This window comes from Myripristis murdjan, chromosome 3, assembly GCF_902150065.1.
Source record: "Myripristis murdjan chromosome 3, fMyrMur1.1, whole genome shotgun sequence".
Lineage (NCBI taxonomy): Eukaryota > Metazoa > Chordata > Actinopteri > Holocentriformes > Holocentridae > Myripristis > Myripristis murdjan.
Window position 1 is genome coordinate 15,612,946 of NC_043982.1, and position 19,560 is coordinate 15,632,505.

The window sequence follows — 19,560 nt, forward strand, 5'->3', positions numbered from 1 at the left end:
CTAGATGTTGCTGAAAGGCTCAGATGTGTGCCTTTGCGTGAGAGCTGATCATGGAGGAGGAAGCCTGACAAAATGAAAACCCTAAAAAGACTTGTTCCTTTGGGGCGTTTTCTCTGCTCTCCTGTTAACGTTGTCTTGCAGGTTACAGCTCTGCACGCTGGCTCAGGCAAACACCCTGGCTGACACTGAGAAATATACTTTAGCTCAGGGTCATTTCCCCTCAAGATCTCCACTGTCAGCATGGAAGTCCAGCAACTACATAACCCACATCGGGACCAGAAGTACATTTTAGTTGTGTAAAACACTGCTGACCTGCTTATGACTACAGCTTGTCATTTTTTGATGTTTCCCTGAGGACAAGTCCCAAAGCGTAGAGTTTAAATCCTTGCTGTGAGCTTTATCCCCACCCCTGCCTCGGAGTTGTGTTCACTGTTTTCCAGCAAATCTTTTCTTGTTGTGAGGGCCACAATAAATGTTGGTAACACGCACATTCCCACTCCTACCTCATCCCCTTGATTTTTTCAATTAGACTTTAATTTCATTCATTTCAGTCACATCCAGTAAACCATATGACTCACTTTCCATTTAGCATTTCAAAGTTTAGTGGCATTTTGACACAACATTGGTTTCTGTTTGGGTGCACTCACTTAGTAACTTTGCAATGTCATCGTTACGATTAAGTTTGGTGTGAGTTGTACTAATATATGGCTTCTTTATTTGAGTTACCGTGTTCGGGCAGCAGTTGGGACGTCTTCCCTTGGTCCTGTAAAAGATGGGACTGCCATGAGCGAACACCAAGTCATGCTGCATTGTAGGGTGGGGACTTTAGGAGGGCAAATCAATTTCTTATTTACAATTTACCAAAATTATGTAGAGTTTCTGAAGTCATTATTTTGGTTTTCCATTAACTTACTGGACTTATGAGCAATTTTTTGCATGTTCTTTGTAGTTATTTTGACTTGTTGAGCTCCTGTGTGTCTGATATGGCTGACCACCCAGAAAAAAAGATTCCCCCGTGTGTCATTTGTTCACTTCAGCCCTTGTAAAGTGCTTATTTGACTTGTGTTCTGTTTAGATCAACCCTTTTAGGGCCCAGAACATGCTTGTTAATCTTGTTTTGCATCTTTTTGAAAATTGTTGGCGTAAATAAAACCTTTAGTTTGATAAGGTTTGATGGTTTGCCTGCCTGTTTGGTGCCTGACACTGGTAATAGCATTTAGACTGTGACGCAAACAGGGAAGGTGATAAACCTAGTCTGTGTGGGGGTGTGTCCAAGTGCAGAGCTGAATCACAACGCTACAGCGTTCTGCAATGGACGATTTAATGCTTTTAGACAAGGGAGTCTTTTCATCTGTCTTCTTGTTGGTGAATGAAAACGTCTGCGCACGTACCCGAAGAGCCTTCAGATCAGATGTTAAACTGATGTGAAGAAATAAGCAGCCTCCACTGCTCCTAATACAACCTTATTTAAATGTCAGGAATGCAGGAAGGATGTCAGTTCATCTTTGCACGCCTTTTGATTTGTTGTGTTTAAAGGAAAAAGAGCAATTATTACCCTCTGTAATTGCTGTTTTGATTGTATCTGACAACCAACACGGCTGTGCATCGCTATCTCTGCACACACACCTGCTCCTCTCTCTCTCTCCCTGCCCCCTCCCTCTCTCTTTCTCTCTCTCTCTCTCTCTCTCTCTCTCTCTCTCTCTCTCTCTCTCTCTCTCTCTCCCTCACGATAGCACACCTGCTGTTTGGTTTGGGGTTTTACTGTCTTACTTTCTTTTCCTTACCTTCCTTATTTCCTCCTCCTCTGCCTCCTGTTTTTGGTGCTCCTGTACCTGCTGACCCTGTCCCGTCCCAACGCCTGCCTGCCTGCCTGCCTGCCCACCTGCATCCCAGAGGGTTCAGAAGGCTGCCAAAATCAAGAAAAAGGCGGTGTGTAAAAATCAGATCCAAAACAAAAACCTGTTGCCACCCGCACTTCACTTTCACCTTTCCTTTCTCATTTCGTGTGTGTGTGTGTGTGTGTGTGTGTGTTTTTTTGTGTGTCCTGTCAAGTCCTCGTCTTGCACACTAGTCACGGACAAATGTCAGTTTAACAAATGTTGCTGGAAATGTGGAAATGTCAGTTTTTGTTGATTGACAGATACAGTATTTTAAGGTGTTTGAAGACTGAGCTCCACATGTCCACACTCTTCACGATCAAAGGCTGCGTTCTGACAGCAGTTGAAAGTGACCCAAACTGTGTTTTTTTTTTCTCAAATCTGATCTTTTTTGCCTTGACTTTTCACATTCTTTTTTTGTAAATGACCCGGAAATGAGATTAGTGTGAACCGATCTGGACCATGACCCCACATTTACAACAAGCACACTGCTGAACAACAGAAAATGTAATTTGCACGAGAGTCCGTCTTCACAATGTAAAAAAGAGCAGTGCAGGCTTTCTTTGTGGTAACAGTGGTGTGGTGGCTGTCTGTCAGCTATTCAGGCTTAGGGCAACAAGGCAAATAAGGGCTTTGATTAGAGCATCTTCTCATATATCTATTAAATTTGCAACCTCCCTGTCATTGTATTCTCCATGTTTTGTTTTGTCCACCACTGCTGATAATCAATGAATAATCATGCTCTGGCAGAGATGTGAGCATGCTCAGTGAGAAAAAAACACATGAATTCTGATCTGACCATTCACACAGCCGTCACATCAGCAGGAATCAGATCTGTATCTGATTTAGGAGCACATACAAAATCACAATTGAAAATGTCAGATTCATTGTGTTTTTTATGTTTTTGCTTGTCACACTGTTATAGAAAAAATAGATCTGTGTCACGTTTGATGGAAAAGATCAGATTTCAGCCACTTTCTACTGGCTGCCTGAATGTGTGTCACTGACACGAATTTCTGTGCAACCGCAGTGGCCATAAGGTGACAGGAAAAGATTAGTCATCAGCACCCAGTGGGTGGATCTCTGGACTGTATAATTATTACTGACCACTGAGAACTTACGGAACATACCTCTAAGTACACAATATCACTGTTTAAGTGCTTAATGAAACCCCTACAACATGTTGTACTTTTATGGGTGTGAGAACACTGTACAAAGTGTGCAAAGGTAATGTCCCAAAATAAACACATACAAAAAAAGAGCCATATCACATAAGGATGTAAGTGACCTGGAAAAGTGTCCTACTATTTTGTTCTTTCCTAAATGCAGGATTTTTCTCGACTTGGAACAGTCTTTTTCAAGAGAATGTACCAATAACTCATTAATGCTCCATTTTTATGTGGGCTGATATTTAAGACAGGTAAGTTTGACCATGGAAACTGATGAATCAGAGGCTTGGTGTCAAAGACAGTCATTAGCTACAAAATTTCATCACAATACGCACATACCTGGGTAACCTGGGAAATGGAAAGACGCTTGGTTCAGTTTATATTTTGCTGACAAACAGCACAAAGCATTACCTGAATATCACAGTCTGTCACCTCAGGCCCAAAGAGACAGTGAGAATGTCAGCATATCACTCCACCTAACACAAAACTTGTGTCAGACACTGCTCTTTAAAACAGTGAAAACAGTGGGGTCAAAAAGTCTTAGACTACTAGAGAAGACTGTTTGCTATCTAACTAAAACAAATGATATTCTTATTTGAGAATACATTATTTAAAATCTGAATTTACTGAAATATGCATAAATATCTAGGAAACAAGCTCAGCTACACATTGACCAGGAGAATAGCCACACTATTCTGCAGAAACATGCCGTCCCTTGTATCTTCAAGTTGTGTGGAAGAGGATTCATTTTCCAGCAGGATAGTGACCCTAAACATGCTTCAAAACTGCCAGGCATGCTTGAAGTCAAAGAAAAAGTAAGAAGTGCTGACTTGTGTGGCTTTGGGAATTTCCCAGTTTGGGATCAATATCTATCTATCTATCTATCTATCTATCTATCTATCTATCTATCTATCTATCTATCTATCTATCTATCTATTTCCCCTCACCAGACCTCAACCCCACTGAGTGTTTCAGGAAACACTGGAGGAGGGAGACGGTGAAACGTTCTGTAACATCATGAGACACTCTGGTTCGCTCTAAAAGAGAACAGAACAGAACAGTGCTGATCCCCAAATTCTACCAAAGCCTGCAGAAGCCATGACAAACAGCAGGCAAACCAAATACAGAAGACTTCTGACTGAATGTTAAAACTTAATTTGACAAATACTAATGAAAAGTAATATTTTTTGAGAAATATCTTGTTTGGTAAATGTTTTTGATGAATGATGTTTTCTGACTTTTTGAATCCTACTGTATTTTCAATACTTTATACTGTTTATACTGTACTTATAGCTTTAATTATGTATTTAGAAGGTTTTCATTTAGTATATAATACAAAATAATATAATTCTTTCCTAATATAATTTTATTATCTTTTCATATCTCACTTTTTTACACTCCAGTGAGACTGGGGAGTCGAGAGGGATCATCTGTAAACTAACTCAGTTCTGCCTGTATGCATTTTGAGTTTGATTATGGGTAGTTAAGGAGAGCTTGAAGGAAACACACCATAAAACAGTACCACATCATTAAAAAAAAAAAAAAAAAAAAAAAAAAAAAAGCCTATTGGTGTGTTTTTTTTAATCATGCCACATGCAGATGACATGAAATATTTCCAGCATAGATGGCATAGAATTTAGCATAAATGAAATAAATATAAATGCATAAATGTTTCTCTCTAAACTCACTATTGTGCCTTGATGGTAACCAATCATGCTAAGATAAATCATGCTGAGAGGCAGAGGTACCTGTCTCTCCACACGCAGCAATCTCAGTAAACCAGAATGCAGTGCTGCTACACAACATGCAATCATCACAAAATAACTCCTGAGCATCAGTGCTGAACGATGTTGTAGGGAAAATAAGAAATCATATTGTGGTTATTTTGACAGGTAATGCAATATCATTCACAATTTCAGTGGGAGTGGTAATTTTCTCAACATGTAATTTCCTTTTTTTTTTTTTTTTTTTTTTTACATCTGGAGAATACAGGTTGTCAGGCAAGGCATCTCTGTAGCACCACAGTACTTAATTTACAATGGGGTTTTGTCACGCATTTTATGTCTAGGAAAAATTGCATCTCCTATAATTTGGATATCGCGTTCAGCTATTTTGCAATTACAATAATATTTCAATGTTCAAACCTACTTGGAAAGCACTGAACATGATGATATCTCAGACTAAAATAATTCAGGCTGGATTTTTCTTTTGATAATTTTCATCCCATTATTGGCCGCTTGTATTCTGTATAAGCATTGGCGGATTTTCTTATTCTGAAGCCTCTGTGTAACACCAGTGGAAACCCCTAGTGAAGATAACATGAAGACCAAAACGGTGCAGAATGGAAAAAATCTTAATGTTTCGTTATTCCTCACATTGTCACATGCTTCATAGGAGTAAAGATGGAAGTGCTAATGAATGTTATTAACCACATCCTAAAATAAACGGTTCACAATTCATTACATTAAATATTTCATTACAGCTATGCTTATGTGCTTTAATAATATTTTTAGTACTGCCGCCTCATTTTAAATGCAGCAGGCATTTTTTAATTAAGCAAAATCAAACATAATTTCATTAGTGTGCAGCACGCAGCGATTAGAGAGAAATGTGTGCAGGCTTGTGCTGAGCTGAGGCTGCGTGGCATTGACTTGCACAGCAGCCAGCTGGTGAGGGTTTAGTGCTAAGCTGTTTCTTGTTGCAGCGCCAGCTCACTCTCCCCATGCCCGGCCAATTGATGTGAACCAGCGCCGCTGCCAAACAACTGTCCTGCTCCCCGTTTCTGCCTTTTTCGGCTCACCTTTAGGCTTAACCCCCCTGTCCATACAACCTCCCGACATTCACCTAACTCAACCTCAAGCCATGCATGCATGCACTGTCGCCAACATGGATGTTTTCATCTTGGATTCTCTAAAATATACCTCACTCACATAAAATAAAAGCCTCATTCAGACAGCTGTGAGTTATTGCCTACCAGAAGGGGTAGATCTGACTGACCTGCTCTGTTCTTACTTTGTTTGGGTTCCTGCAGAGCGCAGATGGAGATGCTCAAACCCTCACTGAGGTGGACCTGTTCATCTCCACCCAGAGGATCAAAGTTCTCAATGCAGACTCACAGGTGAGTGCTAGTGAGCGCACAAAACATAACATGCTCTGTTTGGGGGACACGTTTATCCAAAATGTCTTACATTACCTACAGGAGTCAAGCCCTTAATGCCATGCTTCACCACCAATATCTGACTCTAAAGGGTTGTGGATTTGGAGTGGAACAATAACTTAACCATAGACCTTTCTTCGCCCACGTCCTCTCCTGATACCCCATCACAGATTGGAGTGTTTATTTGTTTAATCTGATCTCTTTATCGGCGTTCCCTTTGAGCGAGGATAAGAATAGATTTTGTAAAGCCAACAAGCTTCATGAACATCTGTCCATGGAGCGTGACTTGGAGCGTGTGGAGTTGGTAAGCTGTTTGAGAGCAGAGTTACAGTACAGAGCCAAACGTCTTGCATTCAGTGTGAGAGTATTATCTTATTTATTTATCCATTCAAAATTTGTTTGAATATACCAACAGTTAGCCAACCTGCAATCAGTTACTCATTTATCAGCTTGTCACCATAGCTGTATAATATTTGTCCTGTGAATTAAGTGTATAAGCATGCTGACACACACAGGGACTCAAAAGACTGATAATAGGATGAGAACAAGACATCATGCTTACGATATAGATTTTCTCATATTCAGGTTTTCTTTTTCTTTCTTTTTTTGGGCAAACCTTTTCTCCGCTCTTGTAACAAAAAATAAATTGCCTCTGTGGCTTTTGCTTTATGGCCACCAGCTGTGTAAGGGGGTTGGTAAAAGTTGTCACAGAGGTGCAGACTGTTTTAGAGCCACAAATGCTTTGGGGAGTCTTGGAAATCTTGGGATCATGAAAAGAGCTTTGTGCACACAGTAACGCTTAAAAATATACGGGTTAGGTGATTCATTTATAGTCTTTGAATCTGAGCTGCTGTCTGGCTGACTGAGCAGCAGCAGAGTGTCAGAGCAAGTGTGTGTGTGTGTGTGTGTGTGTGTGGGCAGCTGCCTGGCAGAAACTAACGTGCTGCAATGCAGTGCCTCTCTCCTTCCCTCTTCCATCTGTTTGCCACTGGTGCTGACACTCTGGACAGGGTTTTGACAAGCCTTTATTGTGCAATTAAAAAGCATGCTAGCACTTGTATGGGCCCTCTGATATACAGTAAGAACAACTCTAAAAGCTTTAAAGTACAGTGAAGGGAACTGAAAAGAAAATACACTAAAGATACTACGGTAAAACATCAAATGCAAGCCCCCTCAACAACCCACAGGTAAAGATAAAACTCCTTAAAGGTGTATATCATTTCAAAAGCCCCTTGCATGTCTTTGACAGATCAGATTGTAAATCCATGTAGAGAACCCAGAAACGCAAATTTTGATTCTTTCAAAATCTTATTTTGTTTAATCTACTTTATAGCCATGTGTTTAAAAGAGCACACACTCTCTCACACACACACACACACACACACACAGATATCAAGAAGAACAATGAACAGAACTAAAATGCCAAGCTTTTTGAATTAACATCTTTGTTTTCCATCTAGATACAAACAGACTCAACTTGGAATTCAACTAACACCCACATATGCACGTACACGCATTGATGAACATGTCTGCTTTTCTGAACTGAGTTTATTTATTTATATACAATTGTGACACTGACATAAAGCCCCATTGTGTTATATTCATGAATTTCTTTTCAGCTAACCTTTTATGGAGCTGCTGGTAGGATAGGGTCTTCAAAAACACACCGCACAGAAGCTACACCCGTGACACCAGATAATTATTAGGCTGGCTGAGCAAACAGCATTACAGCAACAGCAAACTTTTTCTTGAATCAGAACAGCCACCCTGATATCAAAACCCTTTGTAGCTGTCTGTGCACCAGTTCATTATTTTTGTACGCACTTGTTATGCAGATAAAATTTGCATCAGTGTTATTTGGTTATAATCACACTATAGTTGTAGATTCAGTTAAAAACAGGCCTATATGTTCTGCCAGTTTTTTCATCTCACTCTGTTACAACATTATCATGCATGCAAGTTATGATCTAAAAACGTACATTGCTGATGAATCGCAGCTCACCAGTGACTTCACCAGGATAATGACCACTTACAGTCAGTGCAATTGAGCTAATACTGAGCTAATTTTGTATTCACAGATGAATATCTGAGAGCGGGCTTAGCGTTTCTCATGAAGTTAACCTTGGTCATTTCATTTTTCCGCTTTTCCTGAGAACATTTTACAGTGTAGTCTCTGAAAGTGGACCCGTTTGATGTATTTAACACAGTCCAAAATATTTCCCTGGGGCAGGATGTCCACCAGACACCCCTGCAAACGTTATTTCACTGAGCTATGAGGATATGGTAATGCCAAGCTGAAATGTGGTGTCGTATTAGTATTGTAACTTCATTTTATAGGTTGATGTGGTGTAGTAATTTCTCTCACCAGCATGTTTTGCATATCTGTTTCCTTATTATATATTTTCTTTATTTATTTGTTTGTTTGTTTATTTTGGCTCATGGTATATAACGGTTTCACTACCATTGTGGTGGTCTAATTGTAGTTTACTAAGTTTAAAATGATGTCAGTAGAATTATTGTTGCATATGTGTTCATGCAATGTGATTTTGATTGGTGTGCACACAGGAAACAATGATGGACAATGCACTACGTACTATATCCTACATTGCTGATATTGGGAACATCGTAGTTCTGATGGCACGACGCCGGATGCCACGTACCGCTTCCCAGGACTGTATCGAAACCACACCAGGGGCCCCTGAGGCGAAGAAGCAGTACAAGATGATCTGCCATGTCTTTGAGTCTGAGGACGTAAGTGCTTCTTGATTTGTGGTGTGTGGATTTGCAAGTTTATGGCCCGCCTGTGTCATTTCATCCTGTGTTTATGACAGAAGTAATGTACTGCTGGGTCCACCTGGCTGGGAGCAGGTGAGAGGTTATACGGATGAAAGGTTTCTGAAGTTCCTCTGGCACAATGATGGTGACTCATTTGGAAGATGAATCACTCTGAACTCAAAACATGTGTGCAAATGATAATGTTTGGAAACAAGACAGCAACAGAGAGGTGACACCTGTCATTACCTTATCAGTGTTAGCTGACTGTCAGATGTTATCTCAGCTTGCCAATTATTGTTAATATTAGTATTTCACTTCTGCCGGCCTGCAGGGCATCATTTCACTTGTTTATTCTGAATTAAGCTTCCTACTTAGCCTGAAAGTGCCAGGTCATGTAAAATGATACCAATGTGTGTACAGAGAAATAATGAAAGTATTTCAAAGATGGTCCTTGAACTTAGTCTAAAAGTATGATGTAGGTGGGCGAATGCAGCTCACTGTGGCAAAATATGTAAATTAGCTTAGTATATATATATTTTTCACACAGAGCTGCTGCTGCTTTTCTTGTTGAACCAGTTTCGGCACAACTTGGCTGCACGAAAAGTGTTAGATGGAATTGCCAGCAATTTAGGGTCTGTGCCAGGCAGTGTGAGTCTCTCCCACTCTCCTCTTTGCTGTCTAATTATGCAGCAAGGTTTTACAGCCCAACCGGTGTTACAGTAGAGCCATTCAGATACTCGTATGTCAACCTGGAAGCATTTCAGTTCTGTTTCTGGTATTTTAGCGACTATGGACAGTGGTTGTATGAAGTATTACCCGCTAACTTTGGCCCAGTGTATGTGAGAGTATAAACAGAGATGATCAATAGGGAGATATCCCACGTACAAGAATATGTGAGCCGACCTCCAGGGGGCGACAGTTACTAGTTAACATATGGATTCAAATACAGTGATCATTTTATAACATTTAGCCCCATTGACCGACATATAGTCTACTCTGTTTAGAAAGTGCTCATCACTGCCTCTGATGACCAAAAACGCTGACTAGCACTCTTCTTTGGTATAAAATTCAAATAAGAAATAAAATGGGAAATATATAGCTTGCAAAAATATGTATTTAATTCCAGTTCCTGGGATTTGAAATATGAATACGATATCATCCGTCCATCACCACAGTAAAACCATAGAAGCTGAATGGACAACTTCAATGGAATTTGAGTAGAAAATACTCCTGTGCATTTTCTATTCTATTCTATTCTTTTCTATTCTGGGATTCTCACGTCTATGCCCATTACATATTTGTCACAATGCCAGCAACCAGCCTTTCTGCTTTCTCATTTTTGTAAGTCACACTGCTTCCTGCTCCTCAGTGGCACAGTGATAACAGCAGACAGAAGCATTACCACCACTATTGTCTGCAATGACAAACTGTCTCTGCCATTACTGGTAATTGTTACAAAAAACAAGTTTCTGCAAATTTCAAATTTCTGTGTTAAAATAGACCCGATCAGTAATTCACAACACATCACTTGGTTGTATTATTCCTTGTTCTGTTTTCCTGGAGGAGTGTCAGCTGCCTGTAACTAAAATGATAGCAAATAGCATTTGACAGTGCAAATCAGTTTATATTGTCCTTTATCCCTGGCAAAAGTAAGCCAGTGAAACTGTTGCTTGATGCCACAGAATCCTTTCTCCTACAGTATTATTATTTACACACATCTTTATTTCTCACTTGTGCAGATCTAACCCTTGACACAAGATCACAGACATATGTTCTGATGTGTGACCTTGTTTTCTGTCTCTAGGCCCAGCTTATAGCTCAGTCCATCGGCCAGGCGTTCAGCGTAGCTTACCAGGAGTTTCTGAGAGCCAATGGCATCAACCCTGAGGACCTGAGCCAGAAAGAGTACAGTGACATCATCAACACCCAGGAGATGTACAATGATGACCTCATTCATTTCTCCAACTCGGAAAACTGCAAAGAGGTTGGTTGACATCTAGTGTGTTTTAATGTGTAACTGTATTTACTTTAGATACATTACACATATTATCACGGAGAGCTTCTTAAGATGTATTTCTATATTTCTTTTCCATGTTGTATTTCATTTTCTTACTCACATAACTCTTAGGAGGTGGCAATATTATTTGACCAGGCAGAATGGACAAGGCAAAACAGAAATTATTGAGGGATCATACTGTGTGAGGGCTTCATGGATTCTGCCAGTATACACACATGAATGCTATGCAACTTGGAGATATGTCTCCAAGTCAGTAGAATTACAGTTTTTTTCATTCGTTTTTTCCAGTATAATGAAACTGGGATCCACTTTGTCGTCATCTTCACCTCCAAACCACAGCAGAAGTTTTCTTTTGCAAATGTGTTCATACGTTTTCATTGGATTCACACATTTTTCACACTCTTTTGCACAACACTTCTCACATGTGTCATTTACATGGCCCTGACTCCATTGACTTCACTGTGGTAGTCAAAAGCAAAACATCTGCTTACAGCTGATAAAAATGAGCTGCATCACTGTGAAATCAATAGTGCACCTGCATCACTACCCTTTCCACAAATCACCATTCACCAATCAATCAGGATGCACCTACAGAAAAGGGGCCTATAAATTGTATTCTGTATTTTTTTTTTCAACTCCTTTGAGTTTTTCTGTGTAATACTGTATGTGACTTACCGTATTTCAGTTTTTGCCATCAATACAGTACAATTTCACTTCAAAGTCTTTCTGAGTTTGGATGCAGTTCTTTACAGTAAGTTCACATTTGAATGTGTAGCTCACAGGAGAACCTTGTTCAAACTGACAGCTGTATTTTGTATTCTGCTGTCAGCTGTGTTACAGTACAGTAGAGCTGATTGAAGGAATCTACTCATTTGGGCATAAGTTGAGTTGTTTGACGGAAATATTGGCTTTTGCTGCTTGCTTTACAATATGTAACTATGTAAATTGTCAAAAATATGACTGCAATACTCACAGGAAAAAAGTAAGGTTGAACCTGCTCAGACTAAAAAAGGTGTGTTGCATTTTGGTGTTGAGTATGAAGTGAGTGAGTGGCTGGATTATGTCGCTTGACTTCAAGTTGTATTGGGCGGTGACAAAATGTGTTTTTGTTGCATGTTTGAAATGTTTTGTCATGGTAAGAGCCTTTTGCAAACAAAATGTGTTATTTTGGGAAGAGCACCTCTCATTAGACCTATGGATTAACTGTTTTGATACCAGCATTTCTGAGTTGACAGAGGAGGTAAAGCGATTGAAAAAAACTGTATTTCTCCACATTCTCCACATGCAAACCTTCAGTGCACACTGAAGGTTTGCATGTGTGGTTGTGGCAGGTGTCAGCCCTCTACTGCAGGACCAATGGAGGAAGAAACCACAAGCATAAAGTAGTTGTTAACTAATTAGATTATCAGGCAGATGGTACAGTATAATCTACTCAAACATACTGTAACCACTCTTGTTTTTCCTTTAGCTTTAGCATTTCACCAGCTTTGTGCCCTGAAAGCATGACTAGGGCCTTTGGAGAATCATGAAACCATTAAACACATTCTGCTGTATGAACAGAGACAGTGCATGAGCACTAGAAACACATGACTGCTATGTTGGAGGCATGTGACTAATTCATAACAAGACAGATCATCATCCATTTTGCCCATCTGGGCCCATCTGGGCAAAATCTGGGCCCATCTGGGCAAAAGGGATGCAGGCGGAACAGTGGCTCATCAATAAAGCAGCAGATCAGTCTTGTTATGGCAGGCCGGTTACTGTACATGACAAGATCGTCAAACTGAGCAGTAAAACTGTCCTGCCACCCGCCCACAGCTGCAGCTGGAGAAGAGCAAAGGTGAGATCCTGGGTGTTGTGATAGTGGAGTCCGGCTGGGGCTCCATCCTGCCCACAGTCATCTTAGCCAACATGATGAATGGTGGACCTGCAGCGCGCTCTGGCAAGCTCAGCATCGGAGATCAGATCATGTCCATCAACAACACCAGCCTAGTGGGGCTGCCGCTCGCCACCTGTCAGGGAATCATCAAGGTACGAGTGAACTGAAACTGACACTGAAACTGAGTGTCTGAAAGAAGCAGTTTAAGCCATAACACAGCCTAAATCTGTGCTATTCAAGATGGGACTTCTAGGGGTCCTCAGCAAAAGGAGGAATAGATTCATTTCACTATTTTACTTCATAAGATAAATGTGTATTTTGGAAATACTGTGTATAGAGACTTTGAGTATACTGCATTTAAATAGCGTTTGATAGCGTTTTGTTGTTGTGAATACGTAAAATTATATGCCCAGTTTTTTCCGGCAGATTACAGATGGCTGTTGTCTTTAGAATACGAGTTTACTATGAAGGCTTGTGAGTAAAAATTTCCTTAAGGCAGAATCATCTCAGATGGAAGTGCATGGCTTAATGAAAGTCATCTAAGGGATCCAGCAGATGAAAATGAGAAAACCACTGGCTTAAATTTTTCATCATCGCTCTTTAAAATGAAACCCTACCGTTTGTTCTTCATCCAGTGTGAAAAACAGGCAGAGAGGAGAGAACTTTCTGACTACTTACACCTGTGTTTGTGTGTGTGTGTGTGTGTGTGTGTGTGTGTGTGTGTGTGTGTGTGTGTGTGTGTGTTTGTGTGTGTGTGTGTGTGTGTGTCTTGTGTTAAAGGGCTTGAAGAACCAGGTCCAGGTCAAACTGAACATTGTCAGCTGCCCTCCTGTCACCACCGTCCTCATCAAGAGACCAGATCTTAAATATCAGCTGGGCTTTAGTGTCCAGAACGGCATTGTAAGTTTTTAGTTTGACAGATTTCTTTCTGTCAACCTTGAGCGAGTAAGTCGGTTATGTTGAGAGTCCTTGAATAACATGACATCTCAGTTTTCAGCATGTTGTCCAAAGTATCCTGTCATGTCTCAAACCCGTTCCCACCGGCAACAATTGTTGCCAATAATTTTTTTAAACTTCTGGAAGCTCTAAGAGTCTTGTTTTAGCTTTAGGTGCCTAATGCAAGTTTTAAAATGAAAAAATATCTTGTCTCCTCTAAATTGTATCAATTACATGTAACTAGTGTGAATGGTCACATGACCAGGCCTCTTAACTTCCCGCCTGCACCTCCTGAGTGAGATGTCTGGCTCAGACTTCTACAAGAGGAAGTAAATAAAATACCTTAATTAACACATATAACTGAAATATTTTGTACATATATTTTATAAAGGGTCTACTACTGATAAATAATGAGAACTTTATGCCTGCATGCATATTTTGAACACAAGAAGAATAAATGTTAGCACGGCAACATTTGTTGCCGCTAGCATAATACATAGGCGGTGCAACAACCGCACTGTGTATGGATGTGAGAAGTGTGATGTACCACTCCACATTGAGTGCTTCAAGATTTTTCATGGAGAGTGAAATGTAACAAGTAAGCCATTGAGCTGTGCTTAGTTCCTAATAGTATCCTGCAGTATGCACTGTTCTTACACCTTTTGCACTGTTTTTGTGGTACACTAATTAGGCTACGTACCAGCACTGATTTGGTTTTTTGATGAATAATACTGTTCACTCATCTTTTGACCATGATGTTACTGGTCAGTAAATGTTAAGTTAATATAAGATACTGCCACAATGTGAATTTATTTATTATTCTCTTAGCTCTACATTTTTTAAACTGTTTTATGAGACTGAAATACAGTAATTCCATTGTTGCCATTGAAGGCATTGAAAGTTCACTTCAGTATGCATTGCCATTGAATCTTTATGGTTCTGATAAAGTTCTGAACACATTTGTAAACATGCCTAATTATAATATACAAATATATATGTATTACACATGTTAGTGTTATTCTTATTTTCTCTGTGGGTAAATAGGTCAAATTGAAGAATTTGTGAAAATTCTGACTATGCTGTTTCCCACTGGCAACAATTGTTGCCGAGTATAAATCCTAGATTTTCACCAACATAACCAACATGAAATGAAAAAAATCATACATATTACTTGTTAGGAAGGTCTAAGGAGTGAAATGTATGCATTTATTTTGCAGGGAAAAATTTGGGATTAAACGGGTTAATGTTGCTGTAAATTTATGTTTTACATCTCGGTTTCAACCCTCGATATATGTGTTCATTGCTTGATTTTCACCCTCTCTGCACTAAACAAACACTGTGTCGGTTGTAGTGTTGTGATAAATTACTCTTTTTGACTCAGGCAATATTTATACACCCAGAACAGGCCCTCCTATGGAATCCCATTATCTTTAGCAAGGGTTTAATGTGGCACCACTTTATCATTGTCTTTTTATTGTAAGCATTATTGTTGCTACATGTCCTCCAGCTTCACAGGCTCAGTTTCCTTCTTGCACTTTCAAATACCACCACCATTTTGGAGAGGATACTCTTCAAAAGGCATTCATTTAGCATTTTATTTTGTCCTCGAGAGGCATGCTATCTATATGATGACTTTGCTGTTCGTGTGTGTGTGTGTGTGTGTGTGTGTGTGTGTGTATGTGTGTCTGTGTTACCCCACAGATATGCAGCCTGATGCGGGGAGGCATTGCAGAGCGAGGTGGCGTCCGTGTCGGCCACAGAATCATAGAGATCAACGGGCAGAGTGTGGTGGCCACAGCACATGAGAAGATTGTCCAGGCTCTTTCGAACTCTGTTGGCGAGGTTAGACATGCATACACACAAACATTTGTCCACATACTTGCCTTGATGGACAAAAACCAGTTTCCCAAGGGTTACTTTTCAAGGAACTAAAAGGTTCCTTCAGCCCCTTGCTGTCTGCATTTCCAGCAGCGTCTAAAGACCTGCATCAAATTAGGCAAATTACTCCACTGACATATGAAACACCTAACCTATTTTAGCCCCCTTGTTGACAGATTACTGCCACTTTTACAGTGTTTTTCTCTGGCAGAGAGCCCTGCTTTTCCCGCCTATTGGAGAAAAGCAGAGTCCTCTGGCTGTGTTTGTGCCTGGGAGAGATGCAGAGGAGGAAACTAAGAGCGTCTTTCTCCACACAAAATCATCTGTTGAGTGTTTGATGGTCATTTATTTGTGCTTTAGAATGTAACCACCACAAAACAATCAGAAAGTAATGTTTGCTTGTTTTTTCTCTGATTGACTGGCTTTCTCATTCACAGTGCCAGGAAGTCGGAAAGCTGACAGCAAAGCCTTTCTTTAGTTTTATTGTTATCAGAAAAAGAGAATTGTCCTCCCCTCTTACTAAACTGGTCATAAATTGATACTAGAATACTTCCTTCTTTCATACACAAGTTGAAGCAGCCACACTGTGTTTGACCAATCAGAAATACTGTGCTGCATCCCACCCCCCCAAATGTCCTGGGTGATTTGAAAGTTCCTACCCCCGAGTAGGTAAGAAAATTTCCCTGGAACGACATTTTGACCCTGGTCCGTGTGGTTGAAACGCCGACAGTTCCTCTTCTGAGAGACACTTTATTTTTATGGCTTTCACTGAATGTTCACCTGCAGTGTCATTTCTCCCAGTTACCTCCCATATTCTGATCAGATTTCAAAGTAAAGGGGCTTTCACATAGGACGCGGTTTGGGCAGACTGGCACAGAGTGGGCGCTGAGTACGGCGCTGAGCAGGGCGCACGCATGCGCGTTGTGCACGTATTTGGCGATGGTTGCTATGCGACCGATACAGACGCCGAGAAGTAGTTTTCCGTTCCGGCACACTTTTCTCTGGCGGACAGCACAGCAGCTTCGGATACACCATGTACCTGTCACCAAGTCAAAGATCAGCTCTGGCAGCAGTTCTTCTGAGGAGGACGAGGTGGAGGAGAAGACGAGCAGCAGCAAGAAGAGTTACCTGTTGTGTGTGTGACTTCACATGGGATTTTATAATAAATATATGACTATACTGCATTGTCTTTTCAAGAGTAGTGCATATCGCATGATGTCAATCATCTAGATTTCTAAATACATACACCTCCTGTCCGTTTAGAAAATAATTTGCTTCAGTTTACAACAGCATTGGTGTTTAATTGCAGAAAAAAGAAAAAAAAATCGGCTATTGTGGAAAGGAAAAACATCATATCACTGACAATTTTAAACACACCTGGTACTCCTAAACTGTGGGATATTTCTCTCCATGCCTGGGCTTTTTTGACAATATCACGGTATGCCTGCAGTCTATTGTCCCACAGCTCTGGATGCAGAGAGACAGCCACGATGATGCTCTCCTCCATTTTTCTTATGCCTTTCTGCCAAAATCCACCAATTTTTTCCGATTCCACTATTCTCTCCTATTGGGTGCGCCGAGGTGACGTCACAGGGCGCAGCGCCCAAGTTGAAATTTTCCAACTTGGGCGCAGCGCCCTGACCCGCGGCGGCGCGCTGTCCAGCGGCAGCGCCCTGACCCGCGGTACCGCCCTGTCCAGCGGCAGCGCCAGCATCGCGCTGCGCCCTCCTCGGCGCAGAGCAGAGCGCCGTGGCGCCCAGCGACCACATACACAATGAATGGCTACGCCGCCGAGGTCAGCGCTGAGCGCCCGCTATGTGAAAGCCCCAAGTCTGATCAGAATAACGTAAATAAATAAATGAAGTTTCAAGAAAAAGAAATACTCCTGCAAGTGCTGAAACAATTAATCAATTAATTGACTGACAGAATTTTAATTGACTATAATTTAAAAGGTAAAACTATTTGCTGATTAGAGCTTCACAGAGCTTAATATAATAGTAATTAATATTATTGTAAAATGAAAAGTTTGGTTTTTTTGGCTGCTGGTCAGACTAAGTAAGCAAATTTTCAGAAATGGTGTTGTATATGGTAACTTAACATGGGCATTTATCATTATTTTTGACATTTTATAGAAATAATTTATTTTTTATAAAACTGATAGATTAATCAACACCAAAAATAATATTAGTTCTACCTCCAAACTTCAGTTGTTAGGAGAAGGATCAATTCAAATTTCTCACTGACAGTTTACAGTTAGTCATCAGATTTCTGTGTGGAGCACTTGGGTCGAAATGACAGTGTAAGAGAGTGATGGCAGTGCATCTGAAGCGGCCCAGTATCATACACATGCTATGAAAAGGAAGTTCTGAAATATATTTTAATTTTAATAAACTTGTATGGGTGAAGACCCCAAGGTAGTCTGGCTTTCAACATATCCCTCTCCCTTTTTTCTCCAATAGATCCACATGAAGACGATGCCAGCGGCCATGTTCAGACTCCTAACAGGGCAGGAGACCCCTATGTACATATAAATGATGGACAAGGACCATTCTGATTGGCTATCAGAGTCTTGAGAGGGCAAACCAAGCTGACCAATGACTGGGGGAGGATGGCTTCTCCTCGTCAAGACAGTCATTTACCTTTTTGTTTCCAGCTGAAATGTTTATCACCCCCCCTTTCCCTGTGCTTAACATGCAACGGCCATTCCATTGACACTTGAGATGCTTCGCCCATCTGACCAGCTGAAGATTCGGTGTGTGTGGATATTGTTTATGTTATTTATTTGTCTCGTCTGTGCTTTTGTGTGTCAGTTCAGTGAGACTGTATGGAACGATCGCGTGACTGCATCACAATTTATTTTTTATATTCATATAATGTAATATGGTACTTCTACTGTACTTCTTGTATACAGTTTCATTTTCTTCTGTTATTTATTTCTCATGTAAATACATATTTTGCTAATATTGCAACTGAAGGAAATCGGAGAGGGCCACGGTTGCGTTGTATATATTTACTGAATCTTCCTTCTTCCTTCTTCCTTCTTCTTTGATTTAATAGCAGACAGTGATGACGGCAAAGACACAATTTTCTGCTGGTTATCCTAGTAGTTGCCTGTGAAAAGGAAGGTTTTGAGGAATCATTTTAGTGTTTCAAATGTTTGGGTTAGGTATGCTAAGTTGATTGATGATGTAATGTACCTGTGAATCAAACCGATGCTTGCAGCAGGGGTTTTAAGGGAGAAAATGCCATATCCTACTGATTTTCTTTGTTTTAGGGCAATACAAAAGTTCAAACTCTGAATGGCAAGTCTTTTCTAAATCCCATGTACAAACAGGACACTCACACACTCACACCTGCGGAACAAGCAGCTCAAAGGGAATATGCATTGATTATGCTTTTGAAATCAAAGTCGTGTATGAAAAATGAAGTTGCATTTTCTTTTATGTGCTATTCTACTGTATGTTCATCTTAAGTGTTTCCTGATTGAAATGCATACTACGAGTGGATTGTGAATGTTGTGTTTGTGTGAGCTGTTCCATTGCCATAAGCAGTATTAGAATGTCTGTACATAAAAGGAAACTTGTCTAGTATTGTGCTCATGTAAAAAAAAAAAAAAAAAAAAAAAAAGAGGAAAAAAAAAATCACACGGTTTAATCACTGCAAACATGTTCCCCTCCTGTACGTCAGCTTTCAGCCTTGAGAGAGAAAGAGAGAACTGTGAATCACACACTGTGATAGAAAAAGCCTTACCGCTGAGTAACGGTTTTACAATGCATTGTACTAAAAAATCTAACCATATGAACATTATCTGTGTGCATGCCTCTTAAAATAGTATCAAGTCATTGTGGCAAGATAATAAAATCTAAGTTAAA

General features: G+C 40.3%; 1 protein-coding gene across 4 annotated transcripts in view; it reads left to right on the forward strand.

Annotated features, from left to right (window-relative positions):
• The window catches only part of apba2b (amyloid beta (A4) precursor protein-binding, family A, member 2b), a 95,034-nt gene extending 75,474 nt beyond the window's left edge, over positions 1-19,560 (forward strand). For all 4 annotated transcript variants that reach the window (XM_030045319.1, XM_030045321.1, XM_030045320.1 and 1 more), the window contains 8 exons: positions 1,894-1,929; positions 6,078-6,164; positions 8,769-8,954; positions 10,783-10,962; positions 12,814-13,026; positions 13,655-13,774; positions 15,512-15,652; positions 18,148-19,560. In XM_030045319.1, the coding sequence (XP_029901179.1) occupies positions 1,894-1,929; positions 6,078-6,164; positions 8,769-8,954; positions 10,783-10,962; positions 12,814-13,026; positions 13,655-13,774; positions 15,512-15,652; positions 18,148-18,219 (1,035 nt within the window). In that variant the 3' untranslated portion in view covers positions 18,220-19,560. The remainder of the gene's footprint in view (positions 1-1,893; positions 1,930-6,077; positions 6,165-8,768; positions 8,955-10,782; positions 10,963-12,813; positions 13,027-13,654; positions 13,775-15,511; positions 15,653-18,147) is intronic.